General features: G+C 31.1%; 9 protein-coding genes across 9 annotated transcripts; 4 read left to right on the plus strand and 5 right to left on the minus strand.

Annotated features, from left to right (window-relative positions):
- Window positions 1–54: 54 nt before the first annotated feature.
- Window positions 55–1,384, plus strand: BX663DRAFT_268557 (uncharacterized protein). The gene is made up of 3 exons (XM_051521938.1): window positions 55–911; window positions 1,082–1,172; window positions 1,243–1,384. The coding sequence occupies exons 1-2, from the start codon at window positions 314–316 to the stop codon at window positions 1,096–1,098; spliced, it is 615 nt and encodes a 204-aa protein (XP_051378138.1). The 5' UTR covers window positions 55–313; the 3' UTR covers window positions 1,099–1,172; window positions 1,243–1,384.
- Window positions 1,030–3,625, plus strand: BX663DRAFT_525871 (uncharacterized protein). Its single transcript, XM_051529836.1, has 8 exons — window positions 1,030–1,172; window positions 1,243–1,327; window positions 1,394–1,782; window positions 1,856–1,955; window positions 2,049–2,204; window positions 2,280–3,128; window positions 3,197–3,305; window positions 3,389–3,625. Exons 2-8 carry the CDS (start codon window positions 1,251–1,253, stop codon window positions 3,533–3,535), a joined length of 1,827 nt encoding a protein of 608 aa, XP_051378139.1. The 5' UTR covers window positions 1,030–1,172; window positions 1,243–1,250; the 3' UTR covers window positions 3,536–3,625.
- Window positions 3,626–4,831: 1,206 nt separating this feature from the next.
- Window positions 4,832–5,600, minus strand: BX663DRAFT_268604 (uncharacterized protein; the record flags this gene model as incomplete). The annotated part of the gene is made up of 1 exon (XM_051521939.1): window positions 4,832–5,600. A coding segment is annotated over exon 1 (584 nt), but the record flags the coding sequence as incomplete, so codon positions are not given.
- On the plus strand, window positions 5,560–6,120 carry BX663DRAFT_268620 (uncharacterized protein). Its single transcript, XM_051521940.1, has 2 exons — window positions 5,560–5,645; window positions 5,729–6,120. Exon 2 carries the CDS (start codon window positions 5,786–5,788, stop codon window positions 6,035–6,037), a length of 252 nt encoding a protein of 83 aa, XP_051378141.1. The 5' UTR covers window positions 5,560–5,645; window positions 5,729–5,785; the 3' UTR covers window positions 6,038–6,120.
- A 1,198-nt stretch (window positions 6,121–7,318) lies between these two features.
- Window positions 7,319–7,863, minus strand: BX663DRAFT_525879 (uncharacterized protein). Its single transcript, XM_051529837.1, has 2 exons — window positions 7,801–7,863; window positions 7,319–7,727 (listed from the first exon to the last, which is right to left on the minus strand). Exons 1-2 carry the CDS (start codon window positions 7,820–7,822, stop codon window positions 7,516–7,518), a joined length of 234 nt encoding a protein of 77 aa, XP_051378142.1. The 5' UTR covers window positions 7,823–7,863; the 3' UTR covers window positions 7,319–7,515.
- A 449-nt stretch (window positions 7,864–8,312) lies between these two features.
- On the plus strand, window positions 8,313–10,138 carry BX663DRAFT_525880 (uncharacterized protein). Its single transcript, XM_051529838.1, has 2 exons — window positions 8,313–9,641; window positions 9,755–10,138. Exons 1-2 carry the CDS (start codon window positions 8,358–8,360, stop codon window positions 9,872–9,874), a joined length of 1,404 nt encoding a protein of 467 aa, XP_051378143.1. The 5' UTR covers window positions 8,313–8,357; the 3' UTR covers window positions 9,875–10,138.
- On the minus strand, window positions 10,139–13,041 carry BX663DRAFT_525885 (chromatin assembly factor 1 subunit A-domain-containing protein). The gene is made up of 13 exons (XM_051529839.1): window positions 12,980–13,041; window positions 12,854–12,888; window positions 12,697–12,778; window positions 12,526–12,640; window positions 12,379–12,449; window positions 12,197–12,315; window positions 12,039–12,134; window positions 11,863–11,979; window positions 11,087–11,788; window positions 10,877–11,020; window positions 10,505–10,804; window positions 10,305–10,448; window positions 10,139–10,230 (listed from the first exon to the last, which is right to left on the minus strand). Exons 1-13 carry the CDS (start codon window positions 13,002–13,004, stop codon window positions 10,198–10,200), a joined length of 1,983 nt encoding a protein of 660 aa, XP_051378144.1. The 5' UTR covers window positions 13,005–13,041; the 3' UTR covers window positions 10,139–10,197.
- A 605-nt stretch (window positions 13,042–13,646) lies between these two features.
- Window positions 13,647–14,466, minus strand: BX663DRAFT_582577 (uncharacterized protein). The gene is made up of 2 exons (XM_051532205.1): window positions 14,296–14,466; window positions 13,647–14,232 (listed from the first exon to the last, which is right to left on the minus strand). The coding sequence occupies exon 2, from the start codon at window positions 14,152–14,154 to the stop codon at window positions 13,849–13,851; it is 306 nt and encodes a 101-aa protein (XP_051378145.1). The 5' UTR covers window positions 14,155–14,232; window positions 14,296–14,466; the 3' UTR covers window positions 13,647–13,848.
- On the minus strand, window positions 14,046–14,908 carry BX663DRAFT_268768 (uncharacterized protein). The gene has a single exon (XM_051521941.1). It carries the CDS (start codon window positions 14,791–14,793, stop codon window positions 14,296–14,298), a length of 498 nt encoding a protein of 165 aa, XP_051378146.1. The 5' UTR covers window positions 14,794–14,908; the 3' UTR covers window positions 14,046–14,295.
- Between the last annotated feature and the right edge of the window lie 574 nt (window positions 14,909–15,482).

The following is a 15,482-nucleotide window of genomic DNA, read 5'->3' on the forward strand; positions in this document are numbered from 1 at the left end:
ATCGTCATACATAAAATTTTATAAATAAACCAAAAATTTATAACCATATAAAAAAAAAAAAAAAACTTTGTAGAACATAAGTAGGTGTTACAGTATAATTAAAATGTCCCAATAATTTGTACATAAAAAAAAAAAGTTACTTATTCTTCCTTTAAACTCTACTGTTTATTTTATTTATTCACTTTTTTTTTTATTGACATATAATATATACATAGTCTTTATATTTTACATTACTTCTTTTTCATCTTACTCCTTTCCCTTCCCCCTCCCCACCCTCATCTATTAAGATTATTTATTTATTTTTTCTTAAAACATGACCGAAACAAATAATACGCAAATTTTTACCGAGTCAATATCATCTCAACCTTCATCACCCATAATGAGCAAGCCAGGTTCAGATAAAAAAGAAGAGCCAAGCCATACAAATGTTGAGTTGGTTGAAAAAGATATGGAGCCAGTGATGAAAGTTATAGGTGAACAACAACAGGAAGAAGAAGAATTTTGTGATGCAATCAATGATATTAAAAGTTCTTCCGATGAAGCCGCTCATAATTTGTCTAATATCATAACTGCCCTTCAAGATACTGCAATTGTAAATATTCCGGCCAAGCAAGAACCTCTTCTCTTTCCTGAGGGAAAAGAAAGTAACCAAGAAGTTCTTGATACAATTCCTGAAGATAGTAAAAATAACAGCCCATTATTTATTATTACTGGTCAAGAATCCCCGACTCAGAAAAAGGCTGCCGATAATAATGATGATGAATTTCCCTCAACAACAACAACAACAAATAATGAACAAGATATCAAGGCCGTCAGTGAACCTAGTTCACCTCATCCAACTGCTGCAGACGTTAAAATTACTAGTCATTTCGAGCAAATTCGTAAATCAATTGATATGAGTCCAGAAGAAAGCCATAATGAGTTGATGACGGCAGAAGAGTTCTTGGAATATGAAATATTTCAAAAATCATTAAGTACAGATAATGAAATGACTACTACTACTACTACTACTACTACTACTACTACTACTACTACTACTACTACTACTACTACAACGGACGCAGCTACAAAGAAAATCAACCCATCTACAAATCATGATATTTCTATATCTCGTATTAATTTTGATTTAGTAAAGCCTAATGTATTACCACCTAGAGCTCAAGAAAGGTTTGGTAAGTTGCAATATATATATATATATATATATATGTATACATATTAAATATATATATATATTCCTTTTAGATGAAGAAATGCTAAAGGGCATTAATATGTTTTTTGATAACAATTTTTCTCAAGCAAAAGCACTTTTTGAAAGAAGAGGCAAAGAGTAAAGTAAAAAATTATAATAATTTTTGATATTAAAGAACCACCTTTTTTTTTATTTTTTTATTAGTGATCCTTTGTATTCTTTAGGTCTTGGATCAATGGCATTTATTAAAGCTATTACATCATATAATCCCAAGGATATTGATTCTGCTTTATCACAATTAACAGAGACTTATTTATTTGCATCTGCACAGATTGAAGCATCCTTTGCTAAAAAGCCTTTAAAAGATACAGTTTCTCATTTTATTACTAACTTAGTAGGATCCAATACCACACACCTTCCAACTAACACACGTCCATTAAATAAATATGAGCTTCAAGATCAACAATTTATGTCTAATGGTGCACTTAGAGCCCATGTTGTCAAAGCCGAGTGTAGTTTATTGATGGCAATTATATATCTCTCAATGGAAACTATGGTTGGATACCTCAAAGCAGGTTTGAATTTACGTAGAGGTAAAATGGATCAAATATGCATATATATATATATATATATATGGTGTTATTAATGGATATAAATTGAGAATAGCATATAGCAGTTATAGTCTTGTATGGCAAGAATATAAGCGTATGGGACAAAATTTTAACAAATATATGGATAAAAATACAGTCTCTGCAATACAATTTGGGTATGTACATAGAATAATAAAATTTTGATTTCACAAGAGTTACTCAAACATCTCCACCTTCTCTCCCTTTTTTTCTTTTTTCTTCGAGTAAAGTATTGGATCTGTACATTTACTATTGTCCTCTTTGCCTCCTAAAATTTTAAAAATTGTATCAGCTTTTGGATGGACAGCAGATAAACATCTTGGGTTTGCTTTGTTAAAGGTTTGCTTGGAAGGAAAACGTATCCGTTCACCGCTCGCATCATTAATGTAAATATATATTTTGAAAAACTACAAAAAAAAAAAGAAAAAAAAGAAAAACTAAGTTTATTATATACATATTAGGCTTCTTTCTTATTATGTAATCCTCACCTCATATGCGCCTCAAGTATTGACACGAGAGCTTATACAGCCAGCTATTGAATGTCTTCTTGATGCACAACAGAATTATCCAAACTCTGCCTTTTTCTTATTCTTTGCCGGTCGTGTTTCACGTCTAGCTCGTAACTTGCCTCTTTCGACACAATCATTTGTTTATACCTATGAAGTGAGTCAAGGTGACTGGGCAGAGACGACCTTAGGAAATCTTGCGACATTTGAGATAGCCTTTAATTCTGCCATGAGTCTTGATTGGGCTAGTGCCGCCGTCCGGGCTCTTGAATTACAACCCAAATACAATTCACCAGCATTCCTCAAGTTCTTTTATGGTGCCTGTATGGAGATGCTTGGTAATAGAACTGAGGCCATCTTAGCCTTTGCTGAAGCACCCGGCTTGATTGATAAACGAAGAAAATCAGAACCTGAACAATTTATCGCTAATCGTATTGCCTTCTTTGAGATCAGTGGCTATCAGGATTTAGACTTTAGTTTACCTGCTCTTGAGATACTATATACCTGGAACGCATTCCCTTGCATGACTGTACCTATATTAGAAACATGTTTAGAACTCGTTGATGAAACGTTAGATAGGATTTATGAACGCGAAAAACTTGAATATGATATTCGTACTATTGAACTTGCACCTATCTCAAGTGCACCTGATTATTATGATCAGCGTGGTGTACTTCTTTTGATGAAATGTGGTTTATTAAATGCGCTTCAACGATTCAACGAAGGTGTTATTCATATTAATTGGATTATTGATAATAAGGATAAATTTAAAAATACAAAATGGCTTATTCCATTTGCTTATTGGTAAGTTTTCAAGATATATATATATATATATATATATGTATAGACATTTAATGGCATAAATATATCAGGGAATCTGGGAATATTTGTTGGGGAACTGAAGAATATAAGAGAGCTAGAGCACTTTGGGAATCTACTTTAACACATTCTGGATATGATTTTGAATATAGATTAGCCACGGTAATATAAGACAAATATACTTAAAAAAAAAAAAAATAATTGGTTATCCGAATCTCATTATTATTATTATTATTTTATCATAGCGTTTAAATCTTGCTATTCAACATGCCGTGGAATTGGGTGTTCCTGAAACACCTGTTTCTAAACCAGACAAGGGTAAAACTACTCATGGACGTAAAAGATTATCTGTTGTTCCTTCTAAATCTTCTGGAAGTGTTCTTTCTTCATAAAAAAAAAGATTTATTTTACTAGTTTTATGATATGGTATCATTTCTTTAATACCTACTCAATAAAAAAGAATTTTTTTTTCCAAGACATAATACATATACATAGCAATTTCAATGAACATTCTAAAAGATTTGGAACTACCGAGATTGGAATGTACCACTTATATAAATTTGAAACATTTAAAATAGGCTGCTTTCAATATTCTTTATTAGGACAGCTTTTTTTTTTATTCTTTTTACTTTACTCCTAAGCATCTAATCAATAACAGTTATATGATTAACGATACTTTATGTTAAAATACTTTTTTTTTTTTTTTTTTGGAAAGATTTATTAGTAATAAAACTAAGGAATGCATTGTTATTTTAAACAAGGCAGCACAAAAAGAAATTCTTTATCATTAATTATATATATTAAGAATCACACTAAAAATGTCCTAGAATAATTATCTGATATCTCTTTATAGAAAAAAACAAGTTACTTTCACTAACACTTTATTAATAATAAAAAGCGTTAGAATTCCTATTTTGAATTCTATAAGAAACAAGAAATTAAGCACGGATCGGGACCATTAAAACATAAATTATTAGTACGATATTATATTTAACATTGTAACAAATCCAAGACAACATACTACTATCAATACTAATAGTTAGTCCTTTGAATAATGAACAAAAGTAGTATGAGTAAATCCCTTCTTAATAAATGGAAAATAACTTCATTTAATTAAAATAATAATAATACTCCTTCTTATTACATAAGTAATTGTCAAAGACGCTTTTATTAAATACACATATGTACATACTTGTGTCAATAATTTCATAGACAGACATATGTCTCGTAATAATAATTATACGCTTTTTACTAATAAATATAATACATGCATCAAAGTATTGTCATGTTACGAATCGAAAAGAAAAGTTAATATTTCCTCCCCCCTTTTTTTTTAAAAAAAAATAACAATACTAAAGAGAAGATCAAATAGTTAGTATTATTAATAACGCATCTTTTAAATACTAGTAGCTGTTTCTTCAAATATTCATAACACACTTATTAATTGTATTCCAGCTATTACTTTCTAAAACAATAGGATTGTATCATTCAAAAGAAACTATTTTGAGCTCTAGAATGTATATACGTATGTGAAATTAATTTCAGGCCTGATATAGTCACCCTTCCTCTTCTTAAATAAAATTATCTTTCTAAAAGGAAAAAGCAGTAATAACAAAAGAATTCTGTCACAAAATGATAGAAAATTATTTATATATTGCAGAAAAGAGTAAGGAGTATTTAAAATTACGTTTAAAATTGAATTATTATTATTAAATTTTATTATTATTAAATTTTCCATAAGAAAAACATCATCAAGTAGTGAGGATCTTGAGGCCATTGTTTGGTCAAAAACTGCTTTGGAAATCCATTGCTGTTGGAAGAAGTATCGGGCAACCGCAAACTTGACAGGTTCGCGTATGTGCTGCAATGCAGTTATCAGTCTGCGTTTGTGAACAAAGGAAGCGATTTGGTCACGTTGGTATTCCGAGTGATTGTTGTATTTAGAGTCCATGAGAGTTTTACCATTGAAGGGGTCAAATTCTTCATCTACGGTTACACCACGTTGTTTAAGCGTAGATTTAAGTTCAGAGGAATAGTCATTGTGGACTAAGATGGTAGCGAGGTTCCTAGCAGGATAGTGTATGTCTAAGAGTTGTCCATTTAAAATTCCCAAACGTCTGAGAATTGTTCGCAGTTTTCCTACTGGGATTCTTGCCTTGATTGGAATATATATACATAATTGAAACCTTGGCTGGAAGAAGGTTTTTGGAAAAAACGAGCGGCAGCAGCTTGTTTTTTTTTTGGTTACTTTTCTTGGTTTATTGGGCGGCATGTAAAGAGTGAGTAAGTTGGTTTATTCTTTGGATTTTATGCCAAGGAAGACTGGTGTCAATTGTTCGTCCAGGTTGGGCTGGCTGATCGTTGTACTGAGTGAAGTCGTCAGTTGATTTCAAGGTGAGATCATCATTGGAAGATTGTTGGGTTTGAGTACCAGCAATATTCTGGGCTTGTAGTTGGGTCTTGAGTTGTTCAATTTCTGCACGGGCCCTGATCAATTCGTTTGTGAGTAGCTCCACAGAAAGTTGAAGTTGTAATACTAATTGGTTCGTGTCATTTTCGCTTGTCTGCGTTTCGAATGTGGTAAGTGTTAAAATGGTCAATGGGAGTTCGTCTTCAGTGGTGACGTCTGCGGTGGTGCGTAAATGTTGGTAAAGAGTATATGCACTAATGGTATGGTTACATTCCGAGCATTTGTAAGCTGGTTAGGATGGGTTTTGTGGATCGTGTCCTTTTTTGTGAAAGACTGTTGTTTTATTGCATTTTCTGCAGCAATTGGCTTGACGGTACCTCTTTTTCAAGATTGTGCCAAGTTCTTCAACCTGTTGAGGATTCAACATTGGTCGGAGTTCGCAGTTGTTAATACCTCGACTAGCAGGCATAAATTAGTAAAATGAAGGAGTGCTGACTACTTTGAAACGATAATTCCAAATGAATTTCGAATTTAATATTACAGATGTCAGATTTTCACGTTATTCATAGATATTTATGAATGACGGAAAGAAAAAGGGCCTTAAGATCATTACAGGTAAAAAAGTCTAAACATAAATCTCAATTTCATTTCTTATTCTTCCAAAAGCCAAACATCTGAAAATTAATTTTGATTTGTCCAAAAAAGAATACTAACATCATTTGAATTTGAAGTAAAAAAAAAACTGTATTAATAAACTACCCATCCATGAAGACCCATATTGCAGTCCTCCAAGCGCAATGCCTCTTTCGAACTTCTCAATTACCAGCAGATACTCTTCTTGTCCATCTTTTGCCTAATGTTCAGATCCCAAATAGTCATTCTCACTGGTATAAATTGGCTCACACTACAATGTGGAAACACCTATGCTCAACAATCATCTCAACGCTCGGTCGAAAACAATTCTACACTTTTCGTGCTAAGTTTCGAGATGATCAATTTCAAACCCTTCGTCAAGACACTAACTCCATCCTATTGTCTTCTTCACGCCCTACTCTTGAATTGGATCCCATCCTTTGCTTACCAATGACTGCCTCAGAACGTAGCCGGGTGCTCCGATGGAGACTTGGCTGGGTTACCTGGTGGTAAACCTAAAGGATGTACATCATCATCTCTACATGCCTACTTCAGTCGAAGATCCCATCTCGTTCCTCTTCAACTTGCTTCCACTACATAAACCTCGTCGTCCTTCTGATTGTACGAGCTGGTATACTTTATGGCCTATTCTTTGTACAATTCTACATGAACTTGATTACTGCTTCCATGATGAATTTCCTCTTGATTCTGTCGATCCTGGTCTCAAGCTGCTGAATCGGCTGTCCAAGTAATAGTGTGTGTCTTTCTGATCACTTTGGTCTGGTTTGTATTTAAATTGTTTCTTTTCATTTTTTTCGCTTTATCCTCCTTATATTTTCTCTTAATTCCAAAAATACTGCTCTTTTCTTTTTCCTTCTTGTCCTTTAGGAAGGTTTTTATTCTTATTTCCCCTCTATAATTGGCTCGGGCAATATTGCGCATTTATTTCGTCGCTACATGTTCATTGCCAAAAAATTTAAAATAATAATAATTATAATAATTATAATAAAACTCAGAATTTATAATTATTAATAAGCTATATAATCCAATCATATTCAATAAAACTGTTAATTGTTTTTTTTTCAGATACTTGATAATAGATTTTATTTAGATTTATCAGTTAAAATAATTTGATAAGCATTTTTAGTCATCACCAATTTTCACAATCCTCAAAACAAATAAAAGTATATGTGTATACATGTGTATATAAATAAGTACATATTTTCTTTTTTTATATCTACGAGTTATTGGAAAAAGTTTATTATTCTGTAACACATATTTGGGTATATTGCAATAATTATAAATCAATTCTTTTTTCGTTGGATTATATTATATTTCATTATTAGAATAATTAGGTAATTCTTGGTTGCGCCAATTACATCTTGAACATTCATATCTAACACGCATTACATTGTAAATACACTTATTGAATAAAATGAATCGTTTCTCGGAACGTATTAATCGTACTGAAGCACAGTGATTGCACTTTGGACATGGATGGAAATCATATTCTAATGAAATCTTTTTTTGTAAACGTTTAACTATTATATAAAAAAAAAAAAAAAATAAAGTTAAAAAATTCCATTCTAATTTTAAGATGATATACTACTTCACCAAACTTTAACGAAATAAACATTAGAATAATAATGAAGAATTCTCCTTTTTTTTTTTTTTTTTTTTTTTTTTTTTTCAATTTTCAAAATAATAATAATAATACCGAAAAGAGAGTGATATCAATTTGAATAGAGCAATTTACTTGTCTTATATGATCTATAATAACGTAAATTCAAATTTTATTGGACCATAACTTTGACAGATCATAATAATAACTGAGCAAAAAAAAAAAAAAAAAAGCTTAATTTTCTACTTATTTTATTATTATTATTATTATTATTATTAATTACAGATATACGCGTTATATTTAAATATGTTGGGATTTTTATTCGGGATAAATACATGCATTATCAAGTTTTTATGTAAACAATAACGAAGAATAACATTTTCTTTATCCTTGAATACAATAAAATATATTTCCATTCGCTAAAAAAAAAAAAAAATATGTGATTTAATTGGATAAATTACACTTTCAATTTTCGTCCAGATTTCTTTTTTTTCTCTTTTTTCTCTTTCTTTCTTCTTTTAATTACAAATATATAATGAATTCTTAAAACATGGCACATTCAAATAATAACAATAAAGATCAGCTTCCTTCTATCAACACTATTCAGCATCATGGTAATCATTACCATTTCATAAATAATCCATCGTTAATTACAACGACTGATAAAAGTACTACGAACCATCATCATCATAGTCGTCTATTGTATTTTTTAGCAAATCCTTCACAAACAATAACTTCATTATCGAGATTAAATTTCTTTCAAAAGCCTTCTATATTACCTATATCTTCTTATAACATTACTTCAACTATTTCTACTCTTACAACACATAATAATAATTTAACTAACCATGACATTAGCATCACTGCTAATAACAATATACCCTTTGATAACAAAATGACTACTGTATTACCAACACCTCAGCCTTTATTGCCTCCTCCACAACCTACAAATCAGACTATTGCTATTGCTGCTGTGGATGATTGTTGTAATGAATGTTGTCCAGTTATTACCAATAAAGATCATGATGCAAGATTATCTTCAACTATAGACAATAATGTCATTTTACCTTCAATTAAACGTAAACGATTTGAAGACGTAGAACAAAACCATGAACAGATACAGTCATTACATGTCAATAAAAAGTTAACGACAAGAAAGGACAAAGAAGATGTTCGTTGCAAATGGTCTAATTGTTCTGCTAATTTTGATACAATTGAAAATCTTATACCTCATCTATTGAATCAACACCTAAAGACTTTCCCTATTAGTAATAAGAATGAAGTGAATTATTCATGTTATTGGGAATCTTGTACTGAGCGTTTTAGTGGTTCAAATATTACAAGTAATATATTACTTGATCATATAACTAATCAGCATTTAAAAAGCAGTACAACAATTACGTTTCATGTCTGTCGTTGGCTAAATTGTGATGAACAATTCGATGCTTATGAGACATTAACAGTTCATTTATCAGAGGTGCATGTTGGATCTGGTAAAAGTGAATATCGATGTGAATGGATTGCCTGTGAACGTAAAGGGAGAGCATTTAGTCAAAGACAAAAATTAATGCGTCATATTCAAACCCATACAGGGGCAAAACCATTCCAGTGTCAAACTTGTCTTAAAAGATTCTCTGAATCTAATATAGTTATTCAACATATGAGAACACATACTGGTGAGAGACCCTATAAGTGTGACATGTGTTCAAAGGATTTTTCAGTATCTGCAGCGCTTACAATTCATAAACGAATACATACAGGAGAGAAGCCATTTGCTTGTAAATTCCAACAATGTACTAAACGCTTTGCAGAGAGTAGTAACTTGACGAAACATGTAAAAAAAAAAAAAAAAAGAAAAAAAAAACAGATTCAGTTGTGTCATTTAGTATTAATTTTACTATCTTTTTATATACTTCTATATATTTATTTGTTTATATATGTATATAGATGAGAGTACACACAGGTGAAAGGCCCTTTAAATGTACAGTGGAGCCATGTGGAAAAGCCTTTTCAAGGCCAGATCAAGTAGCACGGCATTTGAAAACACATAATAAAAGTCTTTGTTAACAGTATTCTTCGTCCATAAAATAACCATCATAATAAAGCGAGACACCCAGACAATAGAGTTTAATAATTCATTATTGGAACGTCTCAAAAATAAAATAAAATGAATACCGGTCTGTATTATTATCATGGAATTGTATTGAGTCTTATTATTAACTTACTTTAATAACGTAAATAAGGTTTTCAAACACTTGAAGATTTGTTATTAATAACTCTTAAATAAATAAATACCAATTTAAGCTCTTTATTATATAATAATAACAATAAAGGGAGAAGGAAAAAAAAAAAGGTAAAGAGAGAGAGAGAGAGAGGCAAATTGCTTAGATTTAAGATGTAGCTCGAAGATACCAATTATATTCCTGTATGTAAAAGAAGGGAGGTTAAACAAAAAATAAAATAAAATAAGAAAAGCTTATTATAATATATACAAAACCTTATTTGTGCCTCTTATTTCTTGCGTAGCCAAGTCGTGAATCATGGCTTGTAATTGTGCTGTAGTATATTCACTAAATTTTTCTCTAGATTTCAATATGCCTACTAATCCCATCATTGTTTTAGTTTTATTCTCCATAATAACCTGTATTAACATTTTTTAATTTTTTTTCCCCGTTAAAGATATGTAAAATCACTTACATCAATTAATTCCTTTTTATCTGAATTCATAATCTTATCTACTTCTCTTTGATATAAAGGTGGCTTTACTTTATCAGATGGTTCAAAGCATATAGCTAATGATGTACTATTCAATATTTCCTTTTCAGCTCCATCAGTTTGGTCAATAATGTCTTTATCAGAAAATGTGCCAAATGGAGCATATCCTATACTATCGTTATTAACAAGTATGTGCAGCTTAAAGTCAGATAAAGGATGATTCTCTGGTTCACCAGGTAACTCAAATGAAGGGCCAAGAATAAATGGCTTCATAGGAAAATGCTATATACAAGAAAAAGGATGTTTTTAAAATTTTGTTTATACAAAAAATTTTGGTGAATGCATCTACATTACTTTATTTCTAGACATTGGCCATTTTGCTGGACGACTCTCAATAGGTCGACAAGGTCGTGCTCGTCTCTTTCGAACATATATTCCTTCATCTTCAGACAGATATCCTTCTGGTACAAGCCATTGATTAGTCTCTTCTTCATCTTCCTAGTAAAGAATCATTTTTTTTAATATATAAAAACATCTCTCTTAGATACTACACATGCATTTTACATTTACTATATCAACATTTTTGTCTTTGCCTTTGTCTTCAGTATTCACATTTTCGTCATCTTCATCAGTACTATCAGAAAACTTTACAGTGTTATCTTCATCAGGACTTAATATGTAAATATCGTCTGAAGGATCAATATCGATATCCCATTCTGCTTCACTGTCATAATCATAATTTAATAATGACTTATCTTTTGCAAATGGTCTTCTTCCTGTCACAATAGAATTTTCATAATGATTAATAGCTTTTGTCCAGGTACCATAATAAGCAGGTCGAACATCCTCATGAAATTGAAGTAACTTCATTTTTAATAAACGTAACTGTTTATTGCTGTTTGTACGCGAATTATAACTATTATCTCTACAATGGTGGCGATTTACAGATGTTGTAATACTTTCTAGCCAAATCCTTTTCAAGTCAATCATTCCTTTTAAAGACCTATAATTCTTTATTCCTCGTTTTCTTTTAGCCTCAGGAGATAATTCATTTAAAAACCGTTGTCGCAAATCAAAAGAATCGTTTAATCCAATATAAAACAGGGTATCAAAGCTTGAACAAATACGTTTACGTGGAGTTTTAGCGGGAGGAGCTACTGTTACGCATTCCCCAGGTTTAAACGGTGCAAATAATTGAGCTTGAGTAGTTTCATTGACTTTTGTATTTTGATTTAACGTTGTAGCATAATATCCATTAAAATTATTCTGAATAAAAATGTAAAGTTATGAATTCTATTTTATTATCTTCTACTACTTCTACTTTATTTTTTTTTATTTACCTCCTTTAAATCCTTCTTTGTAGATTCAATAAAGAAATTTCCTGATTCATTAAACAATAATTCAATTCTTTGAGCTGCAGTTAAACTTTGAAAGGCATTGGTAAAAATACTTGAAAACTAGAATGAAGATGTAATGAGTTGTTTTTGTTCAACATAATAGGCTTTGTCAATATTACCAATTTACGACGCTCTCTTCTTTTTTGTGCTGCTTTTATTATGTCTGCTGGAAATATGGTTGTATCATAAGCTTGCCATCGAAAGAAGCATAATCGCTAATGATAAGTTTATATTTTAGCTTATTATTATTCTTATGGTTATCATCGAAATACTTTACTTCAGGTACTAGAGGAGGTGTTCCAGTTAACAATAAAACCACGTCTGCTAATCCATATCTTTCTTGATATGCAGTGACTTTGATTACTTGTTTAATAGCATTATAGAACGGAATGGATGCTAAATATGTATTGTTTAAAAAAGTTAGATCTATTTGTCAAACAAGTACATATATGCGTTTACCTTCTTTATTTTTTTCGAATGGTGATAGCAGATCATTTAATCGGTGAGCAAGATCATTAAGAGACTCATCACTATATATATAATATTCAACCACATAAATGGTTGTAAATAAATAGTATTCATGATAAACGTTAGTTAAATATAAACCTTTCGTGCGATAGCATTGCAATTAAATCTGTAAATTCTTTGGGTATATCAGACGGATGTATATCTGTTCTTATTAATTCGAAATTTTCTCTCCATTCTCGAAAATTTATTATAGCTAATTCAGAATGTAAGTCTTTTAGACTCACATTATTCTTAAAATAAATAAATTACCATTGCTAATGAGTAGATGGTTTTCTATTCGAAGTCTTTCTTCAGAGAATACAACATGACCACTTTTAATAAATGTATATCCCTAAATGCATATATAACATTGCTGAAGTTAATAAATATATATATGTGTATATATTAGTAACATAAAATGACATGCCTTGATTAAATTTTGATTGTTAGAATTTGCAACAACTAAATGTATAAAAATATAAAAATGTTTAGCAAATAAAATCTATATTTTTCTCTTTTTCTTTCTTTCTTTCTTTCTTTTTTTACGCGTTACAGTCATTAAATGAAGTGTTATTCATTCTATTCTTATGTATTAAAAGTAAAGTAAAAAAAAAGAGATTTTAGTGTTTAGGTTTTTTTTTTGTGTTCAAATTATTTTTCAGGTACTTTTTTTTTTTTTTTTTTTTTTTTTTTTTTTTTTTGAAACTCCATATGAAAAAGAAAAAAAAAAAAATACATATTTGAATAAAGGTCAGGACCGTTCAATTTTTTTTTTCTTTTCATCGCAATTTTCTTGTAAGATTGTAAGGTATAAGGATCTGTGGGGAGCCTTCAATGGCGTAAGTCTTGGGTCTACCCTAGTTTGTGAAAGTTTACAAACAATACTAGTAACCTTGTCATCTCTATTTTTACACCGTAGAGTAGTTAAGCTCATAGGTTGAGAGAGCTTATGAAGTAAGCAGTCCATTGAAGGCCACTTTATTTTTTTGGGATAAGATCGAAATGTTTCGCGTTGCCGTAATTTTTTTTTTTTTAAAAAAAAGAGAAATAGCAATGTGAGTACAATAAAATTAACCCCTAATAAACCAAATCTTTATTAGCCTAATTCGAAAACGAGAAACAAAAAGAGATGCTGAAGATTCGGGTTTCCATGATGCTAAAAAATCTCGCTTACTTTGCTCTGTACAGAAAAAAAAAAAAAAAAAAAAAAAAAAAGATAGCTGCGCTTGAACTTTATCAAAGTCAATTTTTCTCCCAAGCAGCTTCTTCCTGAAGTTTCCAGATGCAAACTGGGTGTATTTTTCCATGTAGTTGTCGAGAAAAAACGAATGCTCTTCTGTAAGCTTTGCATTATTCCCTTTTCTTTTTGATCTCAGTTACAAACCTGTAACCTGGTAATATTGTACCTCCGGTTTCTTTCCATTATTTGCAGAACTTGTATGCACTATTAATTTCGATACATGCTTCTGAAGCAAGCTGTTGTTGTGGAGTAACTGGTGAGTGTGGTGCAGGCGTTAGTTGCTGCTTCTCTGCAATTATTGATTGATACTTTTCTAAAATGTGTCTAAGCATTGGTATAATATTGAATGGGGCGTTATTCAGCGTTTCTTTGGTCACAGGAAGTGACGGCAGTCGATTCCTGATCTCGACAATTAGCGGGTTTAGAAAAGCACGGATGCGGTCTTGGGTTTGATCGTTCAAAGAACTGGAAATGTTGGTAAACATCATAGTCGCTGACTCGTTAGAAAAACACTACATTCAACATATGGTTGTATATAATGTATTTTATCACGGGCATTCGTAAGTCTTCGGTATCAAGAGTTAATATCAATTTTTTACCGTAAAAATAGCCGTATTTCAAATTTTCACTTACAGGAAACGCAACAAGGACCATGTATATAAATAGTTTGAAATAATAGTTTCGAAATTTTCAACGTAGAAATTATTGTAACATATTGCAACAATTTCACATGCTGTAGACAAAACTTGCCCATAGTTGGACAGACCTTCCTTGTCCACTATCATACTAACGCCTTCAAGATCGTTGAGTTCATTCCATGTTTCTCCAAGACAAGGAATGCCCGAAGAGTATTTTTGTTTAAAATCATCAATTGTCATGTTCTTATTTACAAGTCGACACACAGAACACCAAAAATTTTGCTGGAAGAAGTCATTTGACAAGCTGTCTGGGTATTTTAGGATGTAATAATTTACAAAAAGTTGCGCCCTAAAAATAACTTTCCAAAGGAATACAGATAGTTTCTTAATTTTTTCAAGTATGATACTATCAAACACATCCTCATATGATGCTGATACGAACAATTTGAGCGGTAAAGAAACTATATACCTTTCATAAAGTGCACCCATGTTTTGTTCAATAAGCTCTTGTAGACTAAGATTATGATTGATGCATAACTTGCTCTTCGCCGACGAGTGTCCGCTTACACTGCAAGATTTACATGTTGTGCCTTGTGCCGCTGGTTTTGCATTGCGTACCCCTTTTCGCAGCTTGTTTCCTCTGTTTTTCTTCAAACGTATCCTTGCGTTTGATACCTTGTAACAGTTTGAGTTTTTCTGTTTTCTTATTAACAGTCAGTTTACATTACCTCTTCTTTGTTTAGATTTCTTATACAAATCATCAGCTGCTTTTGCTGCTTCTTCTGCTTGTTGTTTTTCATATATCTGTTGTTTTTTTTCTGCTGTATAACAGTTTCGACGTCCGGGTAAATAGCCGTACGCATGAAGATAACATACATACGACTTAAGAGAAAGACGACATTTACAAATCTATTGATTTAAATAGGCGTGATTTTTGGTGACTATTAAGTTCTATAAGAAATGGTATATTAGTATTAATTTCATGATACTACATACAGGCCCTCGTTCAGAAAATTGTTATCTTAATAATGCATCATACAAAGTTAATTCATCTATTTTATCAGTCAGAGCATTCTAACATCTCTTATCTATCAGGTTTATAATTAGTTCATTCAGTACATAATTATCTATTCGACATCCAATGCAATAGGATTAAAATATGATATATTGAAGATCAC

Source organism: Cokeromyces recurvatus (assembly GCF_025118155.1).
Source record: "Cokeromyces recurvatus strain NRRL 2243 chromosome Unknown BX663scaffold_44, whole genome shotgun sequence".
Classification (NCBI taxonomy): domain Eukaryota; kingdom Fungi; phylum Mucoromycota; class Mucoromycetes; order Mucorales; family Mucoraceae; genus Cokeromyces; species Cokeromyces recurvatus.

Excerpts from the sequence above, each read along its gene's own strand:
- BX663DRAFT_268557 (XM_051521938.1), top strand. The coding sequence starts at position 314 with ATGACCGAAACAAATAATACGCAAATTTTTACCGAGTCAATATCATCT.
- BX663DRAFT_525871 (XM_051529836.1), top strand. The coding sequence starts at position 1,251 with ATGCTAAAGGGCATTAATATGTTTTTTGATAACAATTTTTCTCAAGCA. Across the intron at positions 1,328-1,393 it reads TTTGAAAGAAGAGGCAAAGA|TGATCCTTTGTATTCTTTAG; the intron begins GTAAAGTAAAAA and ends TTTTTTTATTAG. Across the intron at positions 3,306-3,388 it reads TTGAATATAGATTAGCCACG|CGTTTAAATCTTGCTATTCA; the intron begins GTAATATAAGAC and ends ATTTTATCATAG.
- BX663DRAFT_268620 (XM_051521940.1), top strand. The coding sequence starts at position 5,786 with ATGTTGGTAAAGAGTATATGCACTAATGGTATGGTTACATTCCGAGCA.
- BX663DRAFT_525879 (XM_051529837.1), bottom strand. The coding sequence starts at position 7,822 with ATGTTTATTTCGTTAAAGTTTG. Across the intron at positions 7,728-7,800 it reads GTTTATTTCGTTAAAGTTTG|TTAAACGTTTACAAAAAAAG; the intron begins GTGAAGTAGTAT and ends TTTATATAATAG.
- BX663DRAFT_525880 (XM_051529838.1), top strand. The coding sequence starts at position 8,358 with ATGGCACATTCAAATAATAACAATAAAGATCAGCTTCCTTCTATCAAC. Across the intron at positions 9,642-9,754 it reads GTAGTAACTTGACGAAACAT|ATGAGAGTACACACAGGTGA; the intron begins GTAAAAAAAAAA and ends ATATGTATATAG.
- BX663DRAFT_525885 (XM_051529839.1), bottom strand. The coding sequence starts at position 13,004 with ATGAATAACACTTCATTTAATGACT. Across the intron at positions 12,889-12,979 it reads TAACACTTCATTTAATGACT|TTGTTGCAAATTCTAACAAT; the intron begins GTAACGCGTAAA and ends TTATACATTTAG. Across the intron at positions 12,641-12,696 it reads CCATCTACTCATTAGCAATG|CTATAATAAATTTTCGAGAA; the intron begins GTAATTTATTTA and ends ATTCTGAATTAG.
- BX663DRAFT_582577 (XM_051532205.1), bottom strand. The coding sequence starts at position 14,154 with ATGATGTTTACCAACATTTCCAGTTCTTTGAACGATCAAACCCAAGAC.
- BX663DRAFT_268768 (XM_051521941.1), bottom strand. The coding sequence starts at position 14,793 with ATGGGTGCACTTTATGAAAGGTATATAGTTTCTTTACCGCTCAAATTG.